This window comes from Dama dama, chromosome 27, assembly GCF_033118175.1.
Source record: "Dama dama isolate Ldn47 chromosome 27, ASM3311817v1, whole genome shotgun sequence".
NCBI classification, from domain to species: domain Eukaryota; kingdom Metazoa; phylum Chordata; class Mammalia; order Artiodactyla; family Cervidae; genus Dama; species Dama dama.
In genome coordinates this window covers 3,372,649-3,385,731 of record NC_083707.1, presented here as the reverse complement: position 1 = coordinate 3,385,731, position 13,083 = coordinate 3,372,649, and the positions used below count along the sequence as shown (strand labels likewise).

Below are 13,083 nucleotides of genomic sequence, written 5' to 3'. Positions count from 1 at the left end.
GCCTGGCAAAACTTGTTTAGAGCTTTATTGAACCAAAAACACTTTAAAAATAGTTTGGGAAGCTCGGCAGACCCAAGCCATGGGCGGATTCCATCTCTTCCCACACTGGGCCAGAGCCCTGGGCCAGGGAGGGGGTGCTGGCCTGTGCCTGGGGTCCTGTGCCCACCCTCCCTGAAAACACTGTGTGCAAAACCAAAGCCAATTAGAACAATAAAGGGACCCAGAGCACCCCCTACCCAGCCAACCTCAGCCGGAGACTGGGATGGAAAACTGCTCACCTTGGGCTGCTGCGGAATTTAAGGGTTGCCATCAGGAAAACTGTTACTGTTACCATTCTGCAAAAGGAAAGCATAGTGAGCTCACAGGTGCAAACCCTGAAGCTCGCCAGAAAGCAGAGGAGGACCCTAGTTCCCTCCAGCCAGGTCGGTGGCCAGAGCAGATGCCCAGACATGGTGAGTGTGGAGTGCCCACTGGCTCCGCACACCCTTAGCTCTCAGAAACACAGGCCTGGCCTGAGGCTGCCGGGAGGGGCCCAGGGCAGCAGGAGCCCACGCAGGATCCCTCAAGAGGACGGAGGGGAACCATGAGGACTCTGCTCTGTGGGGCATCCTTGCCCCACCTGCGTCCGCCTCGGAGGCCGCCAGGCCCTCGTGGGCCTTGCAGAGCAGGACAGACCCCGGGGCCAGCTGGGGTTCTGGTACAGCCTGGGGTCCCAGCTGCGGCTGAGTCCACAGCAAAGCAGACGCAGAGCGGCAGGGGGAGGCAGCCCCTCCCAGGTAAGGAGCCCACAGGCGGGGTCTCGGGTGGGCCCAGGAATCCACCTCTGGCCTTCCCTTCAATGAAGACGACCTCACCCTGCATCACCGTGAGAGCACTGAGGGTCGCAGACAAGGCGAACATCCCAAGGTCACTTCACCTGCCCCAGGGGAGACTTCCCAGGCTGGAAGACAGTGGGCAACACACGGGAGTACTCAGAGGAAAACACTGCAAACCAAGAATCCGATACTCAGCAAAACTACCTTTCAAAAGTGAGGGTGAAATGAAGACTTTCCCAGATAAACACTGAGAACTTGCTGCTGGCAGACCCACCTTACAAGAAATAAAGGAAGTTCTTCAGGCGGAAAGCGCGTGACCCCAGACAGACACTGAAGCCGCATGAATAAACAGTGCTGTTAAAGGTAAGTACGTCATTTTATGAAGCAGTACAAATGTATATTTTCCTCCTTTGTTCCAATAACTGGTTTAAAAAGCAATTGTATAAAATAATACAGATATAATGTAATGTCAGGCCTATAATTAGTGGAAATATAAGACATGTGTAATATCTTCACCAGAACCAAGGAAGTGGGTGAAACAGCTGGAAGGAAGGGACTGCCTGCAGGTGGTAAAGGAACACTAGAGCCCCGCTGGGTCTGCAGCATCACCATTTGTTAACATATTACCATAAAAAGAGGAGAAAGGAATGAACCCACATAGGATTAATGGTTATGTATGTCACTGAAATTAAGCTACTAGGTATTTGAAGCTGATTGTGATGTTAATATGTGTGTAGTAAATCCTAGAACAACCGTTAAAGAAATAACTTTAAAAGGGGTAAAAAGCACTAAAGAATTCATTTTGCTACTTTAGAAAACATTCACTTAACATAAAGAAAGCAATAAAGGAGGAACAGAGGAACAAACCAATGGGAGGAAAATAGAAAACAAGAAAAATGAAATGGCAGATATAAATCCAACGATATCAATACTAACATTAAATGTGGATGGATTTAACAAGCTGATTAAAAGAAAATGTGATCCAACCTGAACCCGGCTACAGTAGGTGCACTTTAGACTCACAAGTGGACTAAAGTGGAAAAACATATATTAAGCAAAGAACAAGTTCGGGAAGCTGGAACGGCTGTATGAATGTCAGATAAAATAGATTTTAACACAAAAAAAATGTCATTAAACAAAGAGGGATGTTTCATAACGATTACAGGGCCCATCCATCAGGAAGACGTAAAAATTATAAATATATGTGCATCTAACCAGAGAGGCCCAGAATATATGCCACAGAAGCTGATGGGAGGAAGGGAGAGGCAATGCTGCAGCAATAGTCGGATATATCAGGAAGGACCCCACCCTCAATCATGGGTGTGACAACCAGGCAGAAGACCAACCATGAAGCAGAAGACCTGAGCCCAGGGTGGTAAGCCAGCAAGGTCCACTGGACGTCCTTAGGACATGCCACCCAAGCGCGGCAGAACACACAGAGTCATGCGAGATGCTGTCCAGAGAGAATGTTCTCTGCTGTCCCAGAGGAGCCACTGCTGAGACTCAGGGCGACTGCTTCCATGTGGAAGACGAAGGGTGGAAGGCGCCGTGCTGAGTCTTCGGCCTGGGTGCTGACCAGCCCTGGCCGTGCTGACACTGACTGGCTGAGGACTGCAGTTTTAGACCCGGTGGTAGGATGCCTGGAGTGGGTGGTCCGGAGATGAAGAAGCCCCTGCACTGTCTCAGGGACGAGGGGGAGGATTAAAGAGCGACTTCACAGGGAAAATCTCAGAGCAGAACCTCCAAACTGGAAATGTACGGACCTCTAAGGACACCCCTAACAGAAAAGGGAACTCACAGGTGTGCAGACCCATCTTTTTCAACTTCAGGCACAACTGGCAGGTTTGCTATCAATGGCTTTTTAAAAGAACCTCAGCTAAGTTTACTGAGAAGTAAACAAACTCTTTCTAATTCTGATTTTTGGGCTTCCCAGGTGGTGCTACTGGTAAAGAACCTGCCTGTCAGTGCAGGTAGACAAAGGAGATGAGGTTTTGATTCGTGGGTGGGGAAGATTCCCTAAAGGAGGGCACAACAACCCTCTCCAGTATTCTTGCCTGGAGAATCCCCATAGACAGAGGAGCCTGGCGGGCGGAGGGCCATAGGGTTGCACAGAGTTGGACACAACTAAGGCAACTTAACATGCAGGCAATTCTGATTTTTAACTTAATGCCTATCTCTACCCTTTGGCTCAATGCCCATGTGGCCAAGCATGTCTGCCAACACTTGGTTCAGTCTGTGAGCCTCTTGCAGGCTGCTCAGAGGTGCTGCAGGAGGAATGCGCACCTGCCCTTTAGAAGAGTCGCATGCTCAAAGTGGCTCCAAACGGGAGAACTTTACATTGGCACTGCCAGGGCTTGAATGTGGACCTGGTGAGAACAAAAGCATTTACATTCAACTCACAGATGTCTGAGGTGATTTTCATGAGCAAGAAGTGGCACCTGGGTGTGTGACCAGGGAACAGGAAGAAAGGGTGGACAGCGGCCACACCTGCTCAGGAGGCCCTGCCAGGCTGGGGGTGCAGAAGCTGTAAAGTGGGACCAAGGGGTCCCCAGCGGGGCTACCAGGGCAGGGGACACAGCAGTCCCTTCAGGGCAGCTCCAGCCAGACCAGTGCCTCCCAGGTCCTCCCAAGCCAGTCCCCACGCCAAGGGCGCTGAGGGTGTCGTCTCCATAGCACTTGTGCTTGAACACAAAAGTGGGAGCAACAACGACTACAAAGTCCCTAGAAAATATTGAGCAGGGAGGATGAATACCCAAGTGTGCACCAGGGGAAAGGATTTGGCACTAAAGGGACTTCGAAAATGGTAAGCCTCTTTGGGTGTATTTGCCCCAATAATCCACAGAAACAACAGTAATCTAAAAATAGTCTTGTTTTCTGTCCTAAGCTCCTTTTAACTTCGTTAGTCATCACCAACTCTTAAAATAAAACCCGTGTAACGTCTCTCCTAGTAGCAGCTATAAACACACCTCGAGAGCGGCCGGAGGACCCAGAGGGGAGGAAGGGGCGCCGGGGGCCGCGGGCGCGGGGCCGGGGCCGCTGGCCCCGCGGTGGCCGCAGGGCCGGCCCGAGGCGGACACGGGGGCGCGCTGGCCGCGGAGCTGCGCCGCCGCCTCCGGGACTCCCTGCGCCCTGGCGCGCGGCCACCGTGGTCCGGGCAACGGCATTAAACAGAGGGAAACAGACGGGAGACCGTCACCCGGGCGGGGGATGAGGGGCGCGTGGAGAGCAGACAGGAAAGGAACTTTTCTGGATGGAGTGAAAATTATTTATTGGAGGAAGAGGAGGCGGCGGCGGCCAGCGGCCCCCAGCTCGGCCCTCCGCAGCCGAGGGGCACCCCCGGCCCGAGGGGTCCCGCGGTCTCCGCGCCCCTGAAATCCTGAGCGGGGAAGGCGGAGGGGGCGAGAGTCAACCTTCCTTTTGACACAACTCTCCAGACCTCCCTTCGCTCCGCGCCACGACTCGGCCTCTCCTCCCGGCCCGTTCCCCTCCGGGGCGGGCCCTCGCGCCGGCAAACTCTCCAGGCAAAACCCGAGCCCGTAGGCCGCGGGGCCGGGGACTCACCGGCGCATCTTTGCAGAGGGAGGCGGGCGGGCGGGGGCAGGGGGAGGGGCGGGGGCGCCCCCTGGCGGCTGCCAGCTCCGGACGCACGTCCCGCCCCCCCGAGTCCCCGCCTCCCCAGTCTCCGCTTCCCTTCCCCCTTTCTCCCCCCCGCCCCGCCCCCCTCCGTCCGGCGTCCTCGCGACCCTACCCCCTCAGCAAGCTCGAGGGGTTCCCCCTCTTGGGCCTCCAACGTCTTTGCGGGGTCTCCCAGCCCCAGCCACTGCGTCCCCGCGGGGTCCCCCCCGCCCTTTGCCTGGGGCTCGAGGCGCCTGGCGGGCCGGCTCCCAGAACGGGCGCTGACCCACAAGTAGTGGCACCAGGAGTGTCCTGACCCCCACCAGACCCCCAGGGGAGACCCCCAGGGGAGACCTGCGCCCAGTTGGGCCGACGCCACTGGGATGAACCGACAACCGCGGTGGTGACGTGGGCATCCCCGCGCCGGGCGCCTTCCTGTTGTTTAATGTCGCACCGAGGGCAGGGCAACCCCCCCACTGGATCAAGCGTGGCACCCCCCTTTCCCCGGGTGCCGGGCGTGGAGTCCTTTGGGGGCACCCACGCGCGGGCCGCAGGCCTCCTGGTCCCCGCGGCAGACACGTCTTCTGCTTTGGGTTTATTTTAACCCACATAGGGTGTCGTGCAATAGATTTATGATTCTTATACACCAGACATTTTAACCGCCCCAACACTCCGTCCCTTCCATCCAAGGCCAACACGAAAATATGGTCCCGTTTTGGCCGCCGAGCTGCACCGAGAAGCAGCAGGGCTTGAAAAAGGAAAGAGTGAAGTGAAGCGGCCGCTTGGAGAGGCCTCCCCCGCGAGGCGAGCGGACCAGCCCCCGTCGGCTGGAAACCCCAGTCGCGCCCGTAAACCGCCCCGGCCCTCGGGGCCGGCCGGGGGCGACGGCTGGGAGCCCGGGGAGGGGCTCGTGGTTCTCCACGGCCCCCCCGCCCGCCCCGCGCCAGCCAGCCGTGCAACAGGCAATCTGGGTCGCTCAGATATTTACAGAAGAAAAATGACAGTGACTCCACGTCCCGGGACTGCCGTGCAATCTGTTAGTAATTTAGCGGGATGGGAATTTCCTTTCTCGGGCCTGCCAGTGGAAGCGCTTTTCCAAATTTCCACAGCGGGGGAAGCCTGCGATTTTACATAATGACTTCAGCATGCAGGGCTCTCTAGGCACCCCCGTCGGCCCCCCTCCCCGCCCCGCCCCGCCCCCCTCATTAAAGCGCAGTGCGGTTCTCTCAGGACACCCGAGTGGACCCAGGCGTCCGGGCCGGGCCGCGCGCCGGGTGCGCCCCAGCCTCTCCGCGTGCGCCCCTGTCCTCCCCCCATGCGCCCCGCGGGACCGGCGAGCGGCGGCCAGGCGCGGGGAGGGGCGGCCGCTCGGCGGCTGGTCCCCCGGGCCCAGCGCCGGCTCGGGCGGGCGGGGGCGTGATGTCACGGCAGGGAGGGGGCGCGGGAGCGGCCGGGCCGGCGGGGAGGCGGGGGAGGTATTTTCCAGCTTTAAAAAGGCAGGAGGCAGAGCGCGGCCCTGCGTCAGAGCGAGACTCAGAGACTCCGAACTCGCCGGCACAGTCACCGCGCCGGGGAGGGCGGCCGGGCGCGGGGACCCGGGCGCGGGTGCACATCTCCGAGCCCCGGCCACCGCCACCTTGCGGGGCTCCCGGGGCCGCAACCCGGCTCTGCCACGCGCGCACACACCCCCCACCACACTTCTCCGGGGCGCGCGGGCTGAGCTGAGCCCGGGCCGGAGCGTGTCGGCCGGGGGAGAGGGGGCCTTTCGCGGGAGACCCGACCCCGGGCGGCAGCGCGAAGCGCCCACTTCTCCCGCTCCTCCTCCTGCTCGCCGCCGCCGCCGCGTGGATGCCAAGTACCAGTTTTCCAGTCCCTTCCAAGTTTCCACTCGGCCCTCCGGTTGCAGTCTGCGGGAGCGGGGAAACTTTGGGGCCCTCGGCGCCCGCCGGCGGCACCATGAAGTCGGCAGAGGAAGGTAAGCGGGCGCAGCGACAGTCCCCCACTGCGGCCCCCGAGGCGTGGGGGCGGCCCCGCACCCGGAGCCCCGCGCCCATCCGGTCCGCGCCCGGCCCGCCCGCGCCCTGCGGGGTCCCGGCCCGGGGAGGGGCGAGCAGGCCGGTCTAGTGTCCACTCGCGGGGAGGGGCGCGGGCAGCCGGGCGCGCAGCGGGCGCGCTGCAAAGATTGGGAAGCGGTGTCCCCCTGGTGTTTCCCCAGAGCGGCCCTGATTTCGAGCGCGCCTTCTTGCCAATAGGTGTCTCCTCTTCTCTAGCGCTGAGTGCGCGCACTTGGCCTTCGCTGGTGCTGCCGCTCAGCAGATCCCGCTGTGGAAACTCGGTTCAAATGCAGGCGGCTAGGGGACCGGCGAGGTTAGGGCCGTCAGAGCCACAAAGGAAGGACATTTGGGGAGATTTGAGGCTTCTTTAGGAAAGAGGGATGGCCTAGTTTCTTCCCCGGTGGGACAGGGCCACCCTGTAGCCTCGAAGACCAGCCGTATAGTGAGGTGGGGATCTCTGCTCCCCTCTACGAACTTAGCCGGGGGCGGATTCTCTCCAGGCGCCGGGCCACGGGAACCGCTCCGTGAGGCGCTGCCACGCCGATCGACCCGCAGGACTAAAAGCGATGAAAGGCGCGGTGGGGCGCAGCCCCTAATTCAAACCAGTTTGCAATCTTGTGGATTTGAGAGTTCCAACCGTAGATGTTTCAGGACAGTTTGGGAAGGGCCTGCCGAATTTCAAGATACTTTTTCATAGGCACAAGGATGGCATAAACGTCTGCCCTGAAGCCAGTGATGGCGGGACCGCTACTGACAGTCTGCTGGCGACCCTCCTGTGTGCAGCCTCGGGTCCACAGCCCCTCACCCTCACCCCACACCCGCCCTGAGAAACAGCCACCACCACCCCGAACTCCCCCACCACCCAATTAGCCTGGAGCAAAGGGGTGACTAGCCTCCTGTGGGAGGCCACCAGGGCCAGGGCTCTGGCGGAAGCCGGAGACACCTTTCGAAACGCCTTATCAGCGCTGAAGTACTTTGTCTAAATTATTTTAAGAAAACTGCCAAGGCTGCCAATGTGTAATGAGTACTCATATTTTATAAGGGCAGACATCCTTCTGGGAAGTGCTAGAAACTAAATGCTACCACCTCATGCACAATTCTAATAAATATGACGGCCCCACTTGCATCACAGCTGCAGTTTTCAAAGACTGCCTGCTCTGGAGAACTTCCTCACTGTCAGCAAACAAGCGCTCAAGACCCTACACTCAATGTAAGAACGTCATTTGGGGGTCAGGGCCTTGATGTCTTATGTTATTTCTACGTAGTTTTAATCAAGGGAAGATATATATTAACATATACTTTATATTTCTTACCATTTCATGCCAATTTAGAAAAGGTTTAAATGTAAGCAGTACATAATGCTTACAGGACGAGCTCTTTTACTGTCAGAAAAGTTTTACAAGTTGTCGAGATTTTGATTTTACATCTTTGGACACTTTCCATCAAAGTTTCCCCCACATATTTCTTACCTCTGCTTTTTAAATATGTGGGTCTTTCAAAGTTTAGATCTCTTTACTTGAGCAGTCAGTGGTCTATCGTCAATAAAAGGTCTTTCTTTTCTCTTACAAGAAGAAAAGACATCTATAGGGGGGTGATTATTTGTCCTGTTTCCTACACAAAAGAATACATTCTAAGGTGCCACAGCTCAGAGACAGTTCGCCAGGCGCGGTGATGCCCTTCGACTAAACAAATATTGGTGCATGTATCAGGACTGCAGAATTAGGCCAACAAGAAAGCATGATCTAATCCTTCATACAGACAGGAGCGGGGTGTGAGAGGCAGAACCCGTCTGCAGGTCCACGCCTGCCTTGCTGAAGGCTGGCGGAAGGCTCTGGCCTTCCCCACCGGCCGGCCTGGGCTTTGGTTGCCCATCTGAGAATCTGAGGGAATCCCCAGCCTTCCCCTCCAGTTAAATGAGCATCTGGTCAAAGCTCATTAGGCCTGTTGTTCGGGAAGGCCCTGTGCTTGTTTTTCCGCGTGGGGAAGGCAGAGAAATGCGGGCCTTGTAGGTACGCCCACCACCCATTCAGAAGTTGCTCCACACGGAATGCCTGGGGCGCTCCAGGACAGAACAAAGCCGGCCCTGTTCTCTCGCCGCCTCGCTCCGCGTCGTCTCCTAATCCAGATTAGAAAGGCCCCGTGGCCGCATCGCTCGCAGGGCTGGAGGCCTGGGCCCCGAGCACACCCGCTGCCGCTGAGAGGAAGCGCCAAGCTAAACATTTCCATCAAGACAGGAGTGTCTGCTGAATTGGCAAATAGCTCCAAACCATTTACAAGACGCAAGGCACTGGGGGTGCTGGTGAGGGGACCAGTTAGAAAACGGCCCCCTCTCAGGCGACCTTGGTAGGGGATCAGCTCCTCCTTGGGACAAAGCAGACCTGAGTCCTGACCCTGGGGGACTCGGGTCCACCGGGAAGGGTAAACCCACTTTCTCCAGGACAGAACAGTTGAGAGAGACGTTTTAGTGTAAACAGTGGGTAGAGGCTGTTAGGTTTGTGTCTAAGTTTTGGGCGGGGGTGAGAAAGTGGCTGAACTTAAAAAAAAACGAAAAGAGAAAAATGAAATGCTGTGGCTTCTGAACGGAAAACAGAACTTCCATTTGCCTGAAGGTCAGCAAAAAAAGCAAACTAAAACAAAACAGCCCTCCAACATACATCTTAAAGTTAGGACTATTATTAGAAACTAAATCAGGCCAAAGTGAACTATGGTTTATCACTGGAGAAAACCAGCCTTTTGAAAAGGGTCCTGAGAGAGAAGAGTTGGGGGGGGGGGGGGTCAGGTGATTCCCAGGTTCTCTGCTTCCAGAAAAAGCAGTCCCCAGGGGCCGAGGGACTGCAGGGCCAAGGGGAGGACGCGGCAGGCTGGATTAGCAGCCGAGTCGCAGAAACGGACCATTGAGCACCGCCTCCTTGCCCCGTGGGCGATCCTCTGCCTCTCCCCCCGCCTTCCTGACCACCTTTCTCGGGCTTTTCCAGATGTTGCTTTCACGGGCGCCAAGACCCTGGGGAAGTCAGAACGGCTGGGAGAAAGTCCAGTTGGGCCGGGGGCGGGCCGGTCTCAGGCGGGCCTAGCTCGTACACGGACTTTGTGCACACACGCTGCTCTGTGCCCCGGCCTTGGGTGTCACCCCCGCGGGCTCCCCCTCTTCTCGCTCGGTCTGGGGGAGCTCTGGGGCGATTCAGGGATGGTTGGCAGGCTACTCGTGGGCCCACAGGCGTTTGCACGCGTGTTTCAGGAATTTGAGGGACTAAAGCGAGCGGGGTTACAGAAAGGAAAGGTAGCCAGCTGGGCATCAGCCTGCCGGTAGCAGGCCGCGCGAGAAGGCGGCCGGCGCGGGCAGCAGCGCGACCCTGGCGTCCCCATGAGCTCCCACCTCCTGACTCTCGGGGCGGGGGGTGGGGTGATCTGAGCTGCACGGGCCGGAGCCAGTGTCGTGCGTGCGGGTTGGGGAAGAAGCTGCTCCTCTAGAAGCCGGCCCTGCCACCCAGGGGTTCTGAGCCGGCCCGGCCTGCGGGGCTCCGGCAGGACGGAGGTGGGGGCTCCCCATCCTAGGGGCCGGCGGCCGCCCGAAGGTTCCTTCGGCCGCTCAGCTGAGCCGTTGTGGTCAGGGCCGCGCGTCCCGGACTCTGCGCCCCTCCCCGGTGGAACTGCCGCTGCCGCTCGCTGCGCCCGCCTCCCCGAGCGAGGCTGCGGGTGGGCGGGGGTCCACCGCCTGGTCCCGTCCGCACCCCCAGCTTCTGTCCACTTGGCACCCGCCGCATGGGTTCTCGGGCGGACCGAGGTGGCCGGAGCCCCCGTGTGCCCCCTCTCCGGCACCAGTGCACCCCCCGAGCGCGGACCCTGGTGGCACTCGGGGATCTCCCTCGCGCAGGGGGGCCGACCCCGAGAGCTTCCTGGGGGTCCCCCGGGCACGGGTGGGGGCTGGGGGAGCCGGGACACCAGTGAAAGGCGTGCGCTCCGGCTCGCGGGGAGAGTTTATTTAAAACTCGGAAGCCGGCGGCCGGCGAGCCGCTTGTTTATGTAAACCCGGAAACAGCGGGGGGAGGGGCACGGCGGGGGAGGGCCGGGGGGAGGGGCGCGGGAGTCACGTTACCGAGGACGCGCGGCTGAGCTCGGGCGCAGCCGAGCCCCGGCGGCGCGACCACAGGTGCCCGCGGCCCGCGCCCGATCGCGGAGCCCGGCCCGGGACCCCGACACTAGACCCCGATCCCGGACCCCAGCCTGACCCCGACCTAGGAGCCCGACCCAGCCTCGACCCCAGACCCGATGAGACCCCGGACCCCGAATCTGATACCGACCCTGACCTCGGACCCCTGACCTAGGACTCGGACCCCGACTCCGGCCCTGGCCCTCTGACCCCCGACCCAACATGACGGGGCTGGAGGAGGACCAGGAGTTCGACTTTGACTTCCTCTTCGAGTTTAACCAGAGCGACGAGGGCGCCGTCGCGGCCCCCGCAGGTGGGTGCGCGGCCGGGCGCGGGGCGGGCGGCGGATCCGGGTCGGGAGGGGCCCTGTCTGGAGGCGCGCCCGGCTCCAGCCCCTCTGCCCGTGGCGCCCCCCGGCCTCCGTCCCACCCTCCGCGGCGCCAGGGCAGAAAACAGGTCAAACTGAGGGGAGAGCGGGGCGGCGGGGGGAGGCCCTCTGGGGTCATAGGGTCGCCCAGCCAAATGCGCCAGGCTCCAGGCGCCGTCCCGTGGAGGGGCCTCCTCTTTAGGGCGCGGTGGGTGCTGCTCCTGCCAGGGGACAGGGAGTCAGGCCCTGGACTTGGACGTCCCGCAGGGCAGGGGCCTGGAGCCCCTACCTCTGCCCTCCAGGCTCCTTGTGCCCTCAAGGCTAAAACCTCCCGCCTGGCCAAAACCTCCTGCCTGGCCAAGAAAAGTCCCAAGGGAACCAGCCTTCAGGCCCTGCGACCACCAAGTTCCCTGGCCTTTTCTTTCTTTCATTTTCTCTTCTATGTCAAAACTAAAGGTTCTACTTAAACAAGCAGCTGATGCAGGAACCCTCTAGCCCCCGGGACGGGTGCGTACTCTCCAATAGGAATGAGACATTGAGCAGTCACCCAGTTTTGCATGAAGACGGCCTGAGCTGGAGGCCGCCCCAAGTGGAGGGAGCCCGGAGCCCCTCCCTGCAGCCTGGTCCCCCACCTGTCTCTTGTGTCCCCTGTCGGCCTCCTTTCTTGTTTGTCTTCAGGACACTCTCTCTGGCCCTGCCCACGTGGCGGGGAAGTGGTGAAGCTGAGCCCAGCAGCTTGGCACTGTTGGGCGCCCAGCTCTGCAATGACTGTATAATATTTTCCGTATCATTCACCACCCCTCTTTTAAAACTGCAGCGTCCTCCTCGTTTTTTAAAAACACGAATGTTCCAACCAGGCCAAGGTGGCCTGAATCAGTCTTCCCTGGATGGCCTCCCTTTCCCTCTTCCTGGGCTGGGGGTCCCCAGGCCTCTGGGTGGGCGGGAGCCAAGGCAGGCGGGGGTGGGAGAGCCCGGCAGCCTTCTGAACAGATGTGAGGCTCGAGGTGGAGAAGCGGGCCCCGCAGGCCTTCTGTACTCGCTTGGGTTTGGCTGTCTGGACGCAGGTTCTGGCTGGGCCGTCTGGGCTGTTTCCACTAGCAGACTTTCTCCCTCGGTATCCAGCTCTCTTTCCAGTCTTCTTAGCAGATGTATTTGACGAGAGGCCTGATGTGTGAACTGCTCCCCTGACTGCTCCAGGGTGTGAAAGCCGGGTGAGGACGGAGTGCCACGCACATCCTGTGTCCTCAGGCTCTGCCGCCCCAGAAGGCTAACCTGGTCAGAGCAGAGGCCTGGGCTTGGGAGTCCCCTGCAGTGGGGGGAAGGCCCCGCTGCCCCCTCAGTCTCTGTGCATGTCTGCTCCCCTGACAGCAAGTTGAGCAACATTCTCAAGGTGCTCTTTCAGCATCGTTGCCAAATGTATACCCCCACCCACCCCAGCCTCCAGGGACCACAGTCCCAAGAAAGCCTCCTGCAGGAAGGCCTCCAGGATACCAGCACTTGGGGCCCAGCATTCACCAGGCCTTGGTGGAGGGGCATCAGGTAGCTGGAGAGAGGTCTGGGCAGAGAAGAGGTGGTGCCTTCACCTTGTCATGGCGTTAGAAGAAAGCATCCCTTTTTATCTATTTATGTGAGAGACGCTCCTACTTTTTATTACGATTATTTTAGAGCCGGTTTACAGCAGAATTGAGAGGAAGGTATGGAGATTTCCTGTGTACCCCCTGCACCCACAGGCACAGCCCGCCCACTATTGACATTCCCCCCTAGATGGGATGTTTGTTACAGTCAGTGAACCTACATGGACACGCCATCACCCAAAGTCTGTAGATTACATAGTGTTCCCTCTAGGTGTTTAATCCTGTGGGTTTGGATGAATGTGTAACGACACGTGTCCACCATAGAGGAGTCCTTCAGAGCACTTTCACTGCCCCGCCCCCGTTCATCCTCCCTCCCTGGCCCCCAACCACTGACCTGGTCACTGTGTCCCTAGTTTTTCCAGAGCATCCTACAGTTGGGACGCTGGACGCATAGGGTGCGGCCTTTTCAGATTGGCTCCTTTCACTGAGTGACACTCAACTTGTGTCTCCT

The 13,083-nt window shown here is 59.3% G+C and overlaps 1 protein-coding gene across 5 annotated transcripts in view; it reads left to right on the top strand.

The window, feature by feature from the left end:
- The first annotated feature begins 6,007 nt into the window (after positions 1-6,007).
- The window catches only part of NFATC1 (nuclear factor of activated T cells 1), a 93,706-nt gene continuing 86,630 nt past the window's right edge, over positions 6,008-13,083 (top strand). For 2 of the 5 annotated variants that reach the window (XM_061131244.1, XM_061131246.1), the window contains exon 1: positions 10,610-10,944. In XM_061131244.1, coding sequence (XP_060987227.1) covers positions 10,854-10,944 — 91 coding nt within the window. In that variant the 5' untranslated portion in view covers positions 10,610-10,853. Of the gene's footprint in view, positions 6,406-10,609; positions 10,945-13,083 lie in introns of those variants that run through there. The other 3 variants (XM_061131242.1, XM_061131243.1, XM_061131245.1) reach the window with 3 other exon arrangements.